The sequence below is a fragment of the Thalassophryne amazonica genome, chromosome 19 (assembly GCF_902500255.1).
Source record: "Thalassophryne amazonica chromosome 19, fThaAma1.1, whole genome shotgun sequence".
Lineage (NCBI taxonomy): Eukaryota > Metazoa > Chordata > Actinopteri > Batrachoidiformes > Batrachoididae > Thalassophryne > Thalassophryne amazonica.
The window spans coordinates 23,036,251-23,055,713 of record NC_047121.1 but is presented as its reverse complement, the minus strand read 5'-3'; the positions used below and the strand labels follow the sequence as shown (position 1 = coordinate 23,055,713).

Below are 19,463 nucleotides of genomic sequence, written 5' to 3'. Positions count from 1 at the left end.
ATTACCCTCTCTCCCTCTGTTACCAACCTGGGGGTTAAGTTTGACCCCCAGCTCTCCTTTGATGCTCACGTCACTTCCATATGCAAAACTTCATTTTTTCATCTACGAAATATTTCCAGACTGCTCCCCTCCCTTTCCCCCCTGCTGCAGAGAAGCTTGTCTATGCCATTGTCTCCTCCAGGTTGGACTACTGTAACGCACTCCTCATTGGGATCCCTAGCAGGAGCCTTCAAAAGCTCCAATATGTTCAAAACAGCGCTGCCAGGATCCTGATGAGGGTGCGGAAACATGAGCACATCACCCCCATCCTCCACACTCTCCACTGGCTCCCTGTTCACCTCCGTATAGAATACAAGATCCTTCTGCACACCCATCACTGTCTGCACGGTGTGGCCCCTACTTACCTCACCAAATTGCTTACACCACAAACATCAACCCGGACCCGGTCAGGCCAACAGCACTGTTTGCTCCCGCCCAGAACACGGCTTAAAACTATGGGCAACAGAGCCTTTGAGGCCGTAGCTCCTCGTTTGTGGAATACTCTCCCGGACCACCTCAGGGCTCCACAGACGGTGGATGCTTTTAAGAAAGGACTTAAAACCTTCCTTTTTAGAAAAGCATATATGGACTAAATGCTGTTTGTTATTTTTTACTTTTTTTATACACTGTTTTAAATTGTTGAAATTGCTGTATTTTGTTGTTTTATCTGTTTTCTCTGTTTGCCCTTGTAGCACTTTGAGGTTTGGTATCAAACAAAAAGTGTATTAGAAATAAAATGTATTATTATTATTAATGTCAGGTAACATGTTTGAAGTAAACTATCATCCCCACAGCTCTTATAGCTTGCATCTCCTACAAAGAATGCAGTCCACCTGTGTGCACCTTCCTCCACTCTTATACGAGGGCTGTCAATAAAGTATAGGTCCTTTTTATTTTTTCAAAAACTATATGGATTTCATTCATATGTTTTTACGTCAGACATGCTTGAACCCTCATGCGCATGCGTGAGTTTTTCCACGCCTGTCGGTGACGTCATTCGCCTGTGAGCACTCCTTGTGGGAGGAGTCGTCCAGCCCCTCGTCGGAATTCCTTTGTCTGAGAAGTTACTGAGAGACTGGCGCTTTGTTTGATCAAAATTTTTTCTAAACCTGTGAGGCACATCGAAGTGGACACGGTTCGAAAAATTAAGCTGGTTTTCGGTGAAAATTTTAACGGCTGATGAGAGATTTTGAGGTGATACTGTCGCTTTAAGGACTTCCCACGGAGCGAGACGTCGTGCAGCGCTCTCACGCGCCGTCTTCAGCCTGTTTCAAGCTGAAAACCTCCACATTTCAGGCTCTATTGATCCAGGACGTCGTGAGAGAACAGAGAAGTTTCAGAAGAAGTCGGTTTCTGTTGTCTGTTGGGGGGTTTGGCTGGACATTTTGGTGCTGTTTTCTTTTCTTTGCTCTCCAGGTGGTATGCAAACTGTTTTTTTCTGTGGAGAAGGTGCTGGCGGAAGAGTCCTTCACCCTCATCAGAACTATTGGCTGCACCTGTGGAGGATGTTCACGTGCAGACTTAAAGACTTTCAGCTGAAGCAGATAATGAGATGGCGTTCTGCATTTAAGCCATGAGTGATTTGAGCAGAATTGCCGGGAACTCCACCTTGTGACGTTCGGTTGTGAGACGCTGAGGACCGCGCCAGGGTTTGACACATCGTGCCTGTGAAGGAGGACGGGTGAGGGACACATGCTGTCAGCACACATCAGAGGTGATTATCGTCTGAATAATCCTTAATAGTAATTTGGCGTTTTGTTATGCAGTATATTTGAACATTGATGAGAATTGTGCAGTTTGCTTCTCACTGCCGTGGTGTACGGATTGATGATCCTCCACCTGTTGTGAGAAGCTGCTCATTTACATAAAGCTTAAATTCAGACCTGAATGTGTTGTTGATAGCGTGTGCCTCTGAAGGATATTTGTTGCAGCTCTGTTGACTTACCTCACCTTTTCCGTCCTTCACAGAGTCAGTTTGTCATATCCACCTGGGGGGTGTTCGGCGGTGAATCTGAGTCCAGAAGTGCCGGGCTTTGATCCATTTGGGCGCTGGAGAGCGCGCCGTCCTTCACCTTGCCAGACAGCTGAATATTTATGTTGTACACGAATTATTGCACATGAGGGGAATAAATTTGTTTCTTGGAACCGCTTTCTGGTTATTTAGCGCTGGGCCATTGTCAGATGCTGGTTCGGTTCTCTGACCCGCGTCAGCACATAACAGGTTTCAGCATTTTATCCGGATATTCCGCTGTTAAAGGAGATTTTTTTAATGAAAGATGTGCGGACGGGTCCGCGCGTCGGGACGCAGCCGGCGCGGTGCGGCGGCACAGGAAAAACACCTCCGTGTTGATAACCATTTGTAAAATCCAGGCAGCTTTTGATGGCTTTCAGTGGAGTGAGTATATGAGAAATTGTTTAATAGCTGGACATGTTCCAACTTGTCCTTAAGGCTTCCAACAGAGGTGTTTTTCCTGTGGCGGAGCGTCGCAGCAGCTGCGAGCCGACGCTGCAATCTGTCCGCACGTCTTTCATTAAAAAAATCTCCTTTAACAGTGGAATATCCGGATAAAATGCTGAAACCGACTTTTTCTGAAACTTCTCTGTTCTCTCACGACGTCCTGGATCAATAGAGCCTGAAATGTGGAGGTTTTCAGCTTGAAACAGGCTGACGACGGTGCCTGAGAGCGATGCGCGACGTCTCGCACCGTGGGAAGTCCTTAAAGCGACAGTATCACCTCAAAATCTCTCATCAGCCGTTAAAATTTTCACCGAAAACCAGCTTAATTTTTCGAACCGTGTCCACTTTGATGTGTCTCACAGGTTTAGAAAAAATTTTGATCAAACAAAGCGCCAGTCTCTCAGCAACTTCTCAGACAAAGGAATTCCAATGAGGGGCTGGACGACTCCTCCCACAAGGAGTGCTCACAGGCAGATGACGTCACCGACAGGAGTGGGAAAAACTCACGCATGCGCACGAGGGTTCAAGCATGTCTGACGTAAAAACATATGAATGAAATCCATATAGTTTTTGAAAAAAATAAAAAGGACCTATACTTTATTGACAGACCTCGTATGTCACCCTGTGCTCACCCTTTCCTAACGTAGGTATTCACCACAGCCATGTCTATCCTTTTTGCAAAATCAACTACCATCTGCCGTTCCACATTCCTGTCCTTAATTCCATATCTATTCATTTCTTCCTCATCACCTCTGTTCCTTTTGCCATGATGACCATTGAAGTCCCCTCCTATCACCAATCTTTCATGCTTGGGTAAACCATCCACCACCTTATCTAACTCACTCCAGAAATCTTCTTCTCCTTCATCTCACAACCTACCTGTAGGTCATATGCACCGAAGATATTCATCATCACACCTTCAGTTTCCAACTTTAGACTCATCACCCTGTCAGACACTTGCTTAACCTCCAACAGACACTTTGCATACTCTTCCTTTAAAATGATGCCAAAATCATTTCCTATCCACATACAATAACTTGAACCCCCTGCCTGTGATCCTGAACTTACTTCCCCTTTGATTTGGTCTCTCACACACACAACATGTCTACCTTTCTTCCCTCAGTCATTTCAGCTAGTTCTCTCACCTCCACCACATTGATGTGTTCAGTGAATTTGGTGACACCACACCTGAATTTATTTTTTTGGTGTCTCTTTTTTGTTTTTGTAGACGGTCCCTACGCTTCTGTTTCTCAGCCGTCTGCTCGTTCAGATCAGTGTTATTTTTCCACCTCAGAGGACGGCTCATATGGATAAAAATAAAGTTGCAGCTCATTGTGTACCTTCCTGAGGTTAGAAACTAGTGTCTGTTTTTCTACAACTTTCTCTTAAGATTTATTAAGCCGTGAACTTGGAATCTGTGAATATCTTTCTAACTTCACTCTCCAGCGGAGGTTCCCTCCCTGAGCTTCACAGGTGGACCATCCCATTCAAACTCCTCACCTGACATTGTCCACAGAGCGGTATATGCCCAGCGGGACCAGGCACTTGACACCAGAAGCAAGAGCTGTTTGGATCACCTCCCCACCTCACCGGCTGTAGTGAACTCCACCCCCCCACCCCACGCCACAAAAAAAGAGAAAAATCCTTTTTGCAGTGATAGGGTTTGCGATCAATATTTCCTGGAGTAACTGATCCGTAAAGTGAAATCTATAAACTACTTAAACTGAAAAAATAAATATATATCATGAATGATATTCATGTTTTGCAAGACCTGCATTCACATTTTGTGAGACCCACGTTCACGTTTTGGGAGGTATTTTTTTTTAAGTATTGACATTTTGCAATTAACGGTTTGCAGATAATTCACCATTTGCAGCTGATTTACGTTTTGGAAGTCAACAGTGGCTGATTGAATTTCATTTCACGCTTCCAATTTAAAAAATCCTCATTTACATGCCGCTGTCATTTGCACAATTATTCTTAGCAAATCTACCCCAGTACGCAAAAGTTTGGAATGCCTGCCAAATTTAGCTTTTGTTATCTGGTGTCTTATTAAATCAGGCCCCAGATATTTAAAGTCTTGTTGAAATCATCCGCCTGTCATCATCATGTCTTTTTGCTTATTGTGGCATCTAGCTTGAATTTTGCCTTCACTGTCACCATGATTTCCAGTGATATTGCTCCGTCTCTTCTGTGTCCATAAAACACTGAGTGTAAATGAGCCTTTTGGGTAATCACATTTCACCACACTTCAGATCTTACTCACAAGGGGCAGTATGGGCACACCTCATGTGTAAACATGAGTCTTCAAATGTAATGATTCAACCCCAAACTTGCACACTCACACAACACGACCTGATTGCAGTATCCACTTTGGATAGCAAGAGCAAATTTCCTGGAATCTTAGGGTGATGATAAAATTTATATTTCTCTCTATTTTCCAGGGGGCATCCATTCTACGAATGTTGGAGGACTGGATGGGTAAAGAAAAGTTCAGAGATGGATGTCGAGTAAGTTTGAAAATATTTCATCTCAACTATGTTCTAATATTTTATACTCTACATACTGTACAGAAAAGAGCAAATTTGTTCATGCCAAGTTTAAGTGAAATAAATAGTGTTTCTGCCTCTTTAGGCGTATGACCAGTTTTAGGTGTTTGACCATGTCAGCAAATATTTATTGATGATGGGAGAAACACAAGCCACTGCTGATGAATCTGATGAATAGAAAAGCTGTTCTTATTTTTCTCATTTAATTTATGAGTGTAAAGTAAGTGTGTGTGTGTGTGTGTATATATATATATATATATATATATATATATATATATATATATATATATATATATATATATATATATATATATATATATATATATATATATATGCTTCAATTCTTGATATTACATTACTTTGGTTTCATGATATTCACCTGGTTTCAAACTATGGGCATTCAGTAAAGACAGTTACAATTCATCAGTTTAGGGCAATGATAGAACACACTGCCACCCAGAAAAAAAGAAAAAGTGAAATGGGCGCAGGGCCTAAAATTATGACAAGCAAGTTAATCATGTGAGACAGACGTTCCAATTTCTCCTCCAAAATACAGTTTTTCAAAGCAGAGAAGTGGGAATTTCTCCAGTGTTATTTCTAGGTTTTGTTAGTGTGTCACCAGGAAGTGTTGAGATGGATCCAGCCAAGGTCAACGCAGTGTAACTAGCTGGTTTTTGAAACCTGCAAATTACAAAGTTTTGTTGGTTTAACAAACTTCTATGTCCATTTGTAATTACAGTATTGCAGCAGCCGTTCTCCTCTGTTTTTATCCTAACAATCCTGCATCTTTTGCAAACACTCGTTGAAGTAGTACTCCTGATGTTGGAGTGGAGGTGATTCTCACTGAGTGCTCTGTTGATGATGACATCATACATTATTGTGTTTTCTTTTTCATATAGCGAGAGCTGAATTTGTGTGTATACCTATTGGTTCAACTATAATTCATTTTATGAATCTCAGAAATCTCTTTCTTGCTCAGAAATGACACACATATAAGGCAGCAAATATAAGGCGGCAACAGTATAGCGGAACTAAATCGATGATTAAAGTGCAGAAATGCAAGTTTAAAAAGCAAGAAAAAGGATTTGATAGCGAGGTAAGTTCCAATGAACAAGCACTTAGGTCTGGTTGTATATATATCTTGCTTCTGGGGGCAGGGCGGAGGAGGTGATGGTGTAGTGGTTAAGTGTTGGGTTTCAGACCAGAGGATCTTTTATTCAAAAATCAGCCAGACAAGAAAATTGCTAAGGGCCCTTGACCAAGGTCCTTAATCCCCTATATGCTCCTGGGGTGTAGTGAGCGCCTTGCATGGCAGCACCCTGACATCGGTGTGTGAGTGTGTTTGTTTGAATGGGTGACTGCAGGGCATAATTGTAAAGTGCTTTGAGGTTCTAATGCACATAGAAAAGTGCTATGTGAATGGCATCTGTTTATGAGTTATTACTTTGTGAGTGGTGGGGTGAATAGCATATACGAATTTCAAGGTTATATGTATATCAAATGTCCATTATATGCTTAATACTAGGAGGCATTGGTGCAGCTTTTGCAGGTGCAAGGATTTGTGCGTGAATGCCCTGTAGCACTCTCAGAGATGTTGAGCGTCGCTGGTATGCCTAAAATGATGACACGTCTGTTAGTGAGGCGGCGTAGCAAAACAGTTGTTCATTTTGGTATTAAAGCATGCAATTTGGCACACATCTTCTAAATTAACTAATGTTTATTTTCAAATATGGGGTCAATAAAGAGGGGTCAATAAAGAAATACACAGGGGTCAAAATTTAAAAAAAATGCTTCAATCATGTTGAAAACTTTACCACATTTTTTGTCTGGTCATAACAATTCCAAAAAAGGTATAGCTTGGACTATCTATGACTGAATGTTGTGGAGTTATAGGGTAAAAAAGGCAAAAATGGTGACAAAGATCAGTTTCAGTTTGTACAGGGGTCAAAAGATAAAGTTGCTCCAATTTTGGTAAAAAGTGATGCAAATTATTGGCTGAAATAAAAGGTTTAATAAATAGAATAGTTTGACTCTGTTGAATGTTTGATCTCCAAAGTAAAGGTCAAACAAGGTTGACGTCCATTGGATTCTATGACGTATGACATATGTTACCCGGTAACATGATAACTAAGCATGACAGATGGTGCAAACTATTCATTTTTAAAATGTTATTAACTCAACCAATAATTTGCATCTTTTTTTTTTTTAACCAAAACTGGAGCAACTTTAAATTTTGACCACTGCACAAACTGAAACTGACCATTGTCACCATTTTTGATGTTTTTACCCCATAACTCCAAGGAATTCAGTCATAGATAGTCTATAGTCTATAACTATACCGTTTTGGAATTGTTATGATCAGACAAATAATGTGGTATAGTTTCAACATGATTGGACCATTTTTATATTTTGACTGTCTTTTATTGACCCCTGTAGCTCATTAGAGGTCAGCTCCAGTATGGCTCCATATCTGAAAATATACATTAGTTAATTTAGAATATGGGTGCCAAATTCCATGCTTTTTATCACAAAAAATGAACAATTTTTATTGAAATTTTAGCTAAGCTGCACCAATACAGATAAACCAGACTCAGAGGGATGACCCACTGCTTAGGCCATTCTAACAGTTCCAAGGTTTTTACAAAGTTTTTAGAACGCTAAAGAAACAGAAAACAGGAAATCGGTGAGACAACAAAAACAAAGTCCATTATGGAGATGACCACGCAAGAAATTGAGTAGCAGGCAGGGGGTCATCCAGCACCCTGGGATGCAGGGCCAGCATCCATCCATCACATGATCAGTGGGCCCATCCCCCTGGTAGAATATATTCCAAAAGCGGACTGCAGTGTGCTGTGTCACCTGCAGCCATGACATCTCATTGTCAGTCCAGCACCCTGTGGTGTGCAGCTGTCAGCTTTGTGTACCACCATCAGTGCCTCAGACAGAGAGAAAAAGAGCAGAATCAGTTGCAGAGCCTAGGCTGGTACATAGAGTTTAATTTTGTCAGCTAAGCAGGGAGGTGGTAGTCTGTGAATACCTTTTTAGGTAAGTAACAGAACCTTACCATCCAACCTCACGGCGAAAAGAAGCCAGTGAAGAGATGCCAAAATGGGTGTAATGTGGTCAAACATTCTGCTTTTTGTCAGAACTGTGACAGCAGCATTTTGAAACAATTGAAGACCCCTAATGCTGGACTGTGGTAAACCAGAAAATAGAACATTGCAGTAGTACAGTCTAGACAAGGCAATTGCATGTATCAGAGTCTCTGCAACAGCCATAGATAGCATGGGACAAATTTTCACTATGCTTCACTATGCAGGTGGAAGAAAGCAATCCTTGTAATCTCTCTAATGTGTAAGTCAAAGAACAGCATGGGATCAAAAATCACCCCAAGGTTCCTCACATTGTCAGTGTGATGTATGACACACAAGCCCAGGTTAAGCGTTAGCCAGTCAAGCTGATTCCGATGTCTCGCTGGACCAAGAACCATCATTTCGGCCTTGTCTGAGTTTAAAAGTAAAAAACATCTGGACATCCAGCTTTTCACTGATGCAAGACATTCCTCTAAGGACTTTATGTGTACAATATTTCCAGCAGTTATCAGAATGTATAACTGTGTCATCAGTGTAGCAATAAAATGTAATCCCATAATACCTATGACGGACCCCTGTGGAACCCCATATTTCATGTCACTAAGGTAAGGTTAGAGATAGTTTTGTTGGAGAGAACACAATAAGAGCAACTGGTAAAATGTCAACCATGCAAGGACATTCCCAGCAATCCCAAAATTCTCCAGCCTATCAATTATAATATAATGATCGTCCGTATCAAATGCTTCATTAAGATGTAACAGCACCACAACCGTTTTATTAAAAAGGGGTTTTATTAAAAAGAAGACCTCAAAGTTCAGCTACAATTTGCCACAAGGTACATCTGAGATGCAAGTCTAGATTTAATGTTTTGGTGAAAGAAAATCCTCCTCTATACCACTTCATCATGAAGCTGTATAACTGGGGACACAAAATGCAAAAATCTCTCCAATCTCTCCAATCACAGCCACAGAAGCCCATAACTTCTTCTGGGTTGTCTGGGTGTCTTGGTGTCTTTCCTCACTCTTCTCCTTCTTGCACAGTCACTCAGTTTTTGAGAACTGTCTACTCCACACAGATTTACCATAGAATGCCATACTGTTTGTATTTCTTCATAATTGATGTAAATAAAGTTCAGGACATATTCAGTGACTTGGAAATGTTCATGTATCCATCCCCTGATTTGTCTGAAGAAAACTGGCAATTAAACTGATTATTTACAGGTATTATACCAAAGGGGCTGATTACTTATGCAACCCATCATCTTGACTTTTATTTTGTTATTAATTTATATCACATTGCAGAGATTTACTTTCAGTTTGAGAGACATTCCATAATTAGAGGACATTTGCTGTCCCCCACCTGATATTTAAAATACTTTAGTCCAAAATAACAAAATATATCACATAACCTGCCAATTAAGCTGTCATAAAGCAAAATATAATAATTTGCTGGAAAGAAATTGTGTCTTTACATAATTAAATATACTGAATAGGTGTAAAATGCCCCTAAAAATGAGGTTTTTCTCTTGTCCCCGCCTCCTGGTGATCATTTTTAATATCTAAAATAAGTCTTGAATTAAATGTCTTCTGTTGTATTTTCATTACATGAATCTATTGTACCTGTAAAAAACAAACAAAAAAATTAATAAAACATATTTTGAATACTATTTATTGTGCTATGAAGTTATGTCACTGAATGTGCATGCAACCCTATTACTCATACCATTTTTGCCTGGCTGATGAAGGGTTAAAATATTATCTCATATTACAAACAAGAAATTACATCATCCAAACATTTTCAAAATCCATAGGTAGACCAAACGTGAGTGCCCTCTTGCATCTTTGATATATTTTCAAACTTTTCTGGGTTAACTGAGTGCGTAAAGCTAAATCACTCAACCCTGTTACTCATAGTTTAAGAATAATGTTGAATAATTTCAATTTTTATTTTCTGTATTTGTAAAACTACATTGGTCCTTGACCTTGGTAAAATAGCTAAATTAAGCATCTTGCTTTTGTTCATTAGGTAGATGCTGTATTAGCATTGATTTGCAACCCTGTTACTAAAATTATATAACATGGTTATTATCATAGTTAACAGGGTGTTTATGGTTAAAGATGTTTACTTAAATGATGAAAATGAATTTATTTGTGTACTTTGATGTATTAACATATGAATGTCTTTTGTATTATTAAAATATTTACATGTTTTACATATTTAAAATAAATAGCCAGAGTTTACACATTTCTTCAGTTAGAACAGTGTCATTACTGCATAGTGTGCCACAATACATGTTGAGATCAAACAACATCTGAAAATAAATTAATTTTGGTTAGATTGTTGTGATTATCTGCAATTATTTGCAATAGGAAGGCCTAATATGAGTATTTCTAATAATAATAATTATATATATATATATATATATATATATATATATATATATATATATATATATATATGATACATACACACAGCAAATAAAACAAATGTGGTGGAAAAAGTACTGTTGATGGCTGAGCTTGGCAAATCATATAATTTAGTAGTTTATGACACATATTTCTTAAATAGACAACATAAGATGCTAAAACTGAAGATTTATTTTAAGAAGTCTATGTGCCAAAATGTCCTCTAATTATGGAATGTCCCTTGAGTTTAAGGAAGATAATTTTAACATTTTCTTTATATTGAGAAGCCTGATTTACTTTTTGTATTTGAAATGCAATAAACAAATTAAGAAGTGTGGAATACCAAGGGGCTGAATACTTTTGCAAGCCACTGTAGACTTGACCTGCACTAGAAAGGTATATGAAGGGTTCAGATGCAAAACCCAGTACCTCCAAAACTACAAACCTTTAGTTGAGGCCTATCATGCACATGGTTGCATAGGTAAAAAGTAATATGCAAAATATTAAGTAATTTGTATGTCCCTGTTCACTTAATTGATTGAAATTTATGCATTTTTTTAATGCATTTTCCTTTAAATTCAAATTGGAAACTGTTTTGTGGACTGACTGAAATTTCCTAAACTTTATTTGAGTCAGCTTGACTTTCTGTTTATCTGGGAAACATTCTGACACTCAGCCATGTGACTTCATCAGTCTGATGAAGCCACATGGCTGAGTTGTCAGATCATTAAGTGGATGACTGAGAACCTACACAGAGTTATGGACTGACTGGAATTCCACCTGAACCCTTCATAAAGATGAGTGAGGGGGAAGCTTAATTCATCAGTATTCATTTTTATTTTCTTCTCTTGGCAGAAATATTTGAATGACCACTACTTCAAGAATGCTAAAACAGCTGACTTCTGGACATCACTGACCAGTGTATGTTCACACACCACCATTTGTGTCAGTAATTTTCAAAAGGGCAAGCACACACATTGTAATTATACTTGGTGGTGGCAAGAATGGGTTTTGTAATGTTGTGTCACTTCATAAACACTGTATAGAAAGTTAAAGTAATAATATGCAATCTGGAAAGATTTTCACAAATTTCAAATGGGTAAGTAATGGAGAGTAACAGAGCTGGTATTGTGTCTTTTCGACAAAATTAAATAGATTTTATCCTTGTCAGATTTTGAGCGTGTCATGCATGCTTTTATCTCGTCACGTCTGGACTACTGCAATTCACTCTATCTAGGAATAAATTGAAATTCCCTTAACCAGTTGCAGTTAGTCCAGAATGCTGCTGCACACCTTTTAACAGGGAGCAAAAAACATGTTCATATCACACCTATTCTTGCATCTTTGCACTGGCTCCCTGTTAATCTCTTATTTGTGAATTATTTATTTATAAAGCCTTAAATGGACTGGCCCCACAGTACATTGTGGACCTCCTCCAAATTTATTCTCCGTTGCACGCTCTGAGGTCTGAGGGCCAGTTCCAGCTCATGGTGTCAAAGACCAGGCTTAAAACCAGTGGGGACAGAGCCTTCTCTGTGGCAGATCCCAGACTTTGGAGTCTCGCCTAAAGACTCACTTTTATTCTCTGGCTTTTAGCTCCATGTGAGTTGTATGGTCCACTGTTGTCTTTTAGTGTTTTAACTTGTACTTTTATGATATTTTATTATGGATTTTACCTATGGTTTGATTTTGTACTTTTCTAATGATATAGTAATTTATTTATTTATGGTTTTAATGCATTTATTCTATTTTTATGGTAGGAGTTTCACAATTTTTTGTGCAGCACTTTGGTAACATTCTGTTTGTAAAATGTGCTATAGAAATAAAGTGGATTGGATTGGACTGGATTGGTAGGACAGTTGAAGTATTCAACAAAACTGCTATTTGAAACATCACTGCTAAACAGTGAGTAAATCCAGGCTCCCATTGCCATATACATTGTGTAGGGAAAAAATAAACTGTCCAGTCAGGGCCTGTAAAAGAGTATAATCTGTGGTCAAAGTAGCATTTTCTGAGTAAGTTTCAAAATTTTCTGACATCTTGAATCACAAAAAAATAATAATATTAAAATAAAATACAGCTCCATGAGCAGTGAACAGAGCGGTGGGACTGCTCTTGGGATATCATAGGCAACATATACATGTGTAATATGTATCTTACAAAAGCAGATGATGGTGGACATGCAGGTACAACATGCATTGATTTGTACTTACTCGTGTGCACTATAAATCCCCAGCACATGTCCCAATGAAAAGCAGCTTGATCTCTTCAGCAGAAAACAGTTTTGAAATGTCAGAAATATTTCAAGTTAATTGAAATTTGTGGGTTTGTGTTTGAAAGTGTGGTGATTACTGGGGGGAAATCAACCAGGTAGTGCATAGACTACATGGGATAGCATTGTGTGTCTTGAGCAGTGTTGCCACAGTTGTATTAGTTACATTCAGCAGCTGCTGACAAGTTGTCGGCAGCTGCTGAATGTAACTAATAAAGTAACTAGTAATCTAAGTTAGGTACATTTAAAACTGAGTAATCAGTAAAGGTAAAATGTTACTTTTTTAAAGGAGTAGTCAGTAATCAGATTCATTTTTCAAAGCAACTGTGGTAACACTGGTCATGAGCACAAGGCAGCCGTGTCATGGGACTCATACGTAATCAGGTGTTTGTGGCAAAAATAGCAAGAAACAGTCATTTTGCCTGGTGTTTTAATTAATCTGGCCTGATTCCTCACTTTTGTCATGAGGATGAAACTGGGGCCAAAAATCAGCAATGGGAGCGTGTCGTAATACATTTCTTACAGAGGTAGTCATGTAATTAGAACTGAGCTTAGGTGTGCATGTAAGGTGACCTTAGAACAGCGAGAGAGAATAGATGTACACAATGGGCAGTTGTAGAAGTGCAGGTTCCATATGAACATGACTGGAAGTCACATTCTCACCAAGAAATAAAACACATATGAATAAAATGTTTAACTGACATATGCTTGTTACCTTTGAAATGTTCCCTGTACAGGTGAGTGGGTTACCAGTTGCAGAGGTAATGGACACATGGACCAAGCAGATGGGTTATCCGGTGATTGATTTGTCTGTATCACTCTCAAGTGCGACTCTAACCCAAAAGCGCTTCCTCTTGGATCCCAAAGCTGATGCCACTCTGCCGCCATCACCTTTTGGGTAAGGGCGGTACCTCACTACAAATGTTTGGCCCACATTGTCTTCCCTATTCAAAAAATGATAAAATTTGGTCTGATTTACTGCAATAGCCATCTAAAGTTGTGTGTCATATTAATATATAGCAGTTTAGTGTAAACTACAAATGAATTTCAAAGCAGCCCATGAATGCTTCTGAGCGCTTCTGGCATATGCACAGTGGTACGGCTGACATAACAAGACTGTTCCACAAAGGTAGAATGTATTTGTTAACAACTGCAAACTGTCTTCTACTCAAGAGTGCAGCATTACTTTCACAAGATTATGGATGGATATTACATTTCCAAATGAGATTTAAATAGGGACAGCACGGTGGTTTAGTAGTTAGCACCATTGCCTCACAGCAAGGAGTGAGTGGGATCACTTCGCACCTGTGGCCTTTCTGTGCCTAGTTTGTTTGTGCTCCCATGGGTTCTATCCAGGTGCTTCGGCTTCCTCCCACATCCAAAGACAGGCAAGTTAGGTCATTGGAAACTTTAAAAATTGACTGTAGGTGTGAATGTGTTTGTTTCTCTCTATGTGGCTCCAAGACAGTTTGGCATCATGTCCAGGGTGTACCCCAACTCATTTAAACATATTTAATTTTATATTGTGACAACTCAATCAATCAATCAATTTTATTTATATAGCGCCAAATCACAACAAACAGTTGCCCCAAGGCGCTTTATATTGTAAGGCAAGGCCATACAATAATTACGTAAAAACCCCAACGGTCAAAACGACCCCCTGTGAGCAAGCACTTGGCGACAGTGGGAAGGAAAAATTCCCTTTTAACAGGAAGAAACCTCCAGCAGAACCAGGTTCAGGGAGGGGCAGTCTTCTGCTGGGACTGGTTGGGGCTGAGGGAGAGAACCAGGAAAAAGACATGCTGTGGAGGGGAGCAGAGATCAATCACTAATGATTAAATGCAGAGTGGTGCATACAGAGCAAAAAGAGAAAGAAACACTCAGTGCATCATGGGAAACCCCCAGCAGTCTAAGTCTATAGCAGCATAACTAAGGGATGGTTCAGGGTCACCTGATCCAGCCCTAACTATAAGCTTTAGCAAAAAGGAAAGTTTTAAGCCTAGTCTTAAAAGTAGAGAGGGTGTCTGTCTCCCTGATCTGAATTGGGAGCTGGTTCCACAGGAGAGGAGCCTGAAAGCTGAAGGCTCTGCCTCCCATTCTACTCTTACAACCCTAGGAACTACAAGTAAGCCTGCAGTCTGAGAGCGAAGCGCTCTATTGGGGTGATATGGTACTATGAGGTCCCTAAGATAAGATGGGACCTGATTATTCAAAACCTTATAAGTAAGAAGAAGAATTTTAAATTCTATTCTAGAATTAACAGGAAGCCAATGAAGAGAGGCCAATATGGGTGAGATATGCTCTCTCCTTCTAGTCCCCGTTAGTACTCTAGCTGCAGCATTTTGAATTAACTGAAGGCTTTTCAGGGAACTTTTAGGACAACCTGATAATAATGAATTACAATTATCCAGCCTAGAGGAAATAAATGCATGAATTAGTTTTTCAGCATCACTCTGAGACAAGACCTTTCTAATTTTAGAGATATTGCGTAAATGCAAAAAAGCAGTCCTACATATTTGTTTAATATGCGCATTGAATGACATATCCTGATCAAAAATTACTCCAAGATTTCTCACAGTATTGCTAGAGGTCAGGGTAATGCCATCCAGAGTAAGGATCTGGTTAGACACCATGTTTCTAAGATTTGTGGGGCCAAGTACAATAACTTCAGTTTTATCTGAGTTTAAAAGCAGGAAATTAGAGGTCATCCATGTCTTTATGTCTGTAAGACAATCCTGCAGTTTAGCTAATTGGTGTGTGTCCTCTGGCTTCATGGATAGATAAAGCTGGGTATCATTTGCGTAACAATGAAAATTTAAGCAATGCCGTCTAATAATACTGCCTAAGGGAAGCATGTATAAAGTGAATAAAATTGGTCCTAGCACAGAACCTTGTGGAACTCCATAATTAACCTTAGTCTGTGAAAAAGATTCCCCATTTACATGAACAAATTGTAATCTATTAGATAAATATGATTCAAACCACTGCAGCGTAGTGCCTTTAATACCTATAGCATGCTCTAATCTCTGTAATAAAATTTTATGGTCAACAGTATCAAAAGCAGCACTGAGGTCCAACAGAACAAGCACAGAGATGAGTCCACTGTCTGAGGCCATAAGAAGATCATTTGTAACCTTCACTAATGCTGTTTCTGTACTATGATGAATTCTAAAACCTGACTGAAACTCTTCAAATAGACCATTCCTCTGCAGATGATCAGTTAGCTGTTATACAACTACGCTTTCATGAATTTTTGATTTTCTTGTTGTCTAATCCGATTCTGTTCATGTTTAGTTTTAATGCAGTCTTTGGATATTTTAGTATTGTTAGTCATGTCCATGTTGTCCCTGCACTCCCTTGTCTTGGTTCTCATGCTTTCACATTCAGTTTCATTTGGATCACAGTCATGTCCGCAGGTCACTTCACTCTCTTGTCCATCACCTTCTCAGCTTTGTTGGCCACGCCCAGTTTTGTTTGTCATCTCCTCATCCACCTGTCAAAGCACTCACTTGTCTCACATAGTTGCCTCTCCTCTTTGTTAGTCCACTCCCTCCTCCTGCCTGCTCACCACACCTGCTTTAAATCACATCCTAATTAACTCACTGTGTATTTAAGCCCTGCAAGTTCTCTTTTCCACTGCTTGCTCGTTGATATTGTTGTCTTCGTCCTGACTCTTCACTTCAGTTTCTTGCGCCTGCATTTTGCTCGACCTCGGTTGTGTTCTGGATCTGGATTTTGTCTTTGCCCATGTTACACTGTTTTGCTGTGTTATCGAACCCCGCCTGTTTTTTGATGCCGCCTCTGCTTAGCACCTGCCTGTACCTCCACAATGCTGACTGCCACTCTGTGTCCCAGACCCAGCCTGAATTATCGATAAAGCCTATTTTTCTTATTCCAACTTATTAACTTATTATTATTATTCCATTTTTTTCCAGAATTTTACAACACAATGGTAGTTTTTCAATACACTTTCTTAAGTAACGATTTAAACACTGCAGATTTGAAACACTTAGGAACATATCCTGATGTTAATGACAGATTAATAATTTCCAACACCGTAGGCGGGTGTTGGTAGGATGAATAAAATTGTAGAGAGGATGGCTTAGATGCACTGGCTGCCTCTCCTGGCATTTCTCACAGAGCCAGTGGCCCATCCTGATGACTAAGGAGACAAGGGAGTGTAAGCCAGGAGTTTCATCATAAGTTGATAATTCGTCCTTTAATTGTTCACACAGCCCCTTCATGAAAACTCTTTGTAGTACTGCATTATTCCACTGTGTGTCAGCTACCGAAGTCCAAACCTCCACTGAGTCATCAGCGACTGAGCATGTTCCCTGTTGAAGACTGAGCTAGCTGACTGGAAGCTGTCAGATCCCTCTTTTTTCACATACACGGCACACGCTCACCCTCCAATGAGTGCGTTTGTGTACAAAACCAGCTCTCCGTCTCTGGGGTCCGACCTTCGTGTCTCCACGGGTATTACCCGGCAGGGCTGCACAAAGGCTGTTCCAGCTGGTGGCGAGGAGATTCGTCTAGCCGCTCACTGCCTCCATCCGGACGTCCACCCCGCTGAAGCTGATCTCGCACCCCGGTCGAATAGCCTCCTCAGGAACCAGGATACGAACCGGCCACGCCCGTTAACGGCAGCTCTCCTCTTATGGATCAGGGCTCTTGGAATGTTGCTAGATTTTGAATTCAGTGACTCGTACAGCGAGTCCCCAGGATGTGTTATTTTCATTAAAAACCAGACTAACCTTTTAGAGCCTTTTGATGTTGTACACCCAATGAACTTTAACTTTTACACCTTAAGAAGCATCAATAAATCCAATGTCCGAGCCGTAACACTTTAACTGCATGCTTGGAAATTTATTGCAGGTTTTGCAAGTGCCAATAACATAATCAAAATAGGTTATATGATGATAATTTCACAACAGTAATTCAAGTATAATTAGAATAATGATTGGCTGAGATTTTTGTTTTTAATTCAATAATTCTGTTTGATCTTACTTCGACTGGGACTGGATTGACTTCTTAACAATTTTTTCCCCAGCTCGATGAACTTGATTTCCTCTTCATCAGCTATTAATCATTAGCTGACCATGATCCTTGTGTGATGTTATAATCCTTCAGGAAGTTAATCCACATAAGAGTTTATTCCTTCTTCAATCAACCAAAAGTTGATCTAATCCATTCTGGTATGCTGTGATGTTCCTTGAGAGAAAACATTGAACATTCCCCACTCAGACTTAAGGCCAGTGGTTACTCTTCCGTTGCTCTGCTACTCCGTGACTGGACAGCCTGAGTGGGAGTTGAAAACTCTCTCAAATGATCTCTTATGACTCCAATCCTCTCACTCCACGATTCCAATTGCTGCTCACAAGATGGTCAAGTCTTGTGATTTCCTCGTAGCAGGGGAGAAGTGGCAACAGCACCTCTCCCTGGAAGAATAACCCCGTTTCCTGGTGTTTCACAGTTTATATATGTGCTTGACTCTTGTTGTCTTCAGATGATCTTGGTTACCATGGGGACGTTGGTGACTCAAAACCTCCTCCCTTCTCCTTCGCTTACTGGAAGTCATCTGCGGCCCCTTGCCAGTAACTTATTTCTCAAGTTCCTCTTTTCTGTTAACACTTCAGTTTTTCTGAGAATTCATTCTTTTTAAATCATTTCTTCAAAATCACATCAATCATATTCAATCATGTCATTACATCTCTCTTTCACATAAAAACAATTCATATGATCATATACAAACATTTTCATTCCTTATTATTCATTTCATATTTTACTAACATTTTAATAATTTGATCAGTTGTTTAACATCAGCTTTTCTTGCCCTGCTTGCGACATCATCTTCACTTCTTCTTTTTATCTGACTCTGCACTCTTTATGAAAAACAACTTCTTCACTTCCTCTTTTCGTCTGACTCTGCACTCTTTATGAAAAACAACTCATATAATCATTCATTTCACTTATTTGTAACATACTTTTTCTAATCAACTCTTAACTTTTAACACATTAATTTAACACATTAATACTTCATTTAATCATGCTTGTCATGTTAGAATCATTCTTAGACATATTCCATTGTCTTCACCACCAAGTTCATTCCGTGGGCCTCCCCATTTGTAATGGAAAAGTCTGGTAAGATCTCACTTACTCCAGGAAAGTACCAAAAACTGTGCAGTAATCCAACAGCATGTATATTAATTCCATGGCACGTATTATATTCCAAGATGAAAACAAGCTGAAAGCAAGCTTAAAGTCATCTTTCTCGACAAAGCATTACTCTTGTGATTGAGGTAATCAAAAACCACTCTGAAACGATCCTCCAAATCAGAATAGGTCAGAGTACTTAGGTTAGCATTTGTACTGACTGCTTTAGCCCAGGCCAGTGTTCTACCTCTTACCAACCCCAACAGGAAATGAATCTTGGCAGAAATGGAAGAAAAAGAACTGGGACGCTGCAAAAAAAAATAATAAATAAATTGCTGCACACTGCAGCAAAAATCCCACACACAAATTCTAATTCCCAAAAACAGGTGTGGGATTATTTATATCACATTCTGCAGCAGGGGATGAAGCCATACACTGAACCGAGATGGCGAGAGTGGAAATTTGATCAGTCAGCTCTGTGACCTGGGTGGCCAT

General features: G+C 39.7%; 1 protein-coding gene across 1 annotated transcript in view; it reads left to right on the top strand.

Annotated features, from left to right (window-relative positions):
* Nucleotides 1-19,463, top strand: part of enpep (glutamyl aminopeptidase) — a 128,436-nt gene that overhangs the window by 45,858 nt on the left and 63,115 nt on the right. The window contains 3 exon segments of the mRNA XM_034159631.1: nt 4,942-5,007; nt 11,399-11,464; nt 13,553-13,713. Coding sequence (XP_034015522.1) covers nt 4,942-5,007; nt 11,399-11,464; nt 13,553-13,713 — 293 coding nt within the window.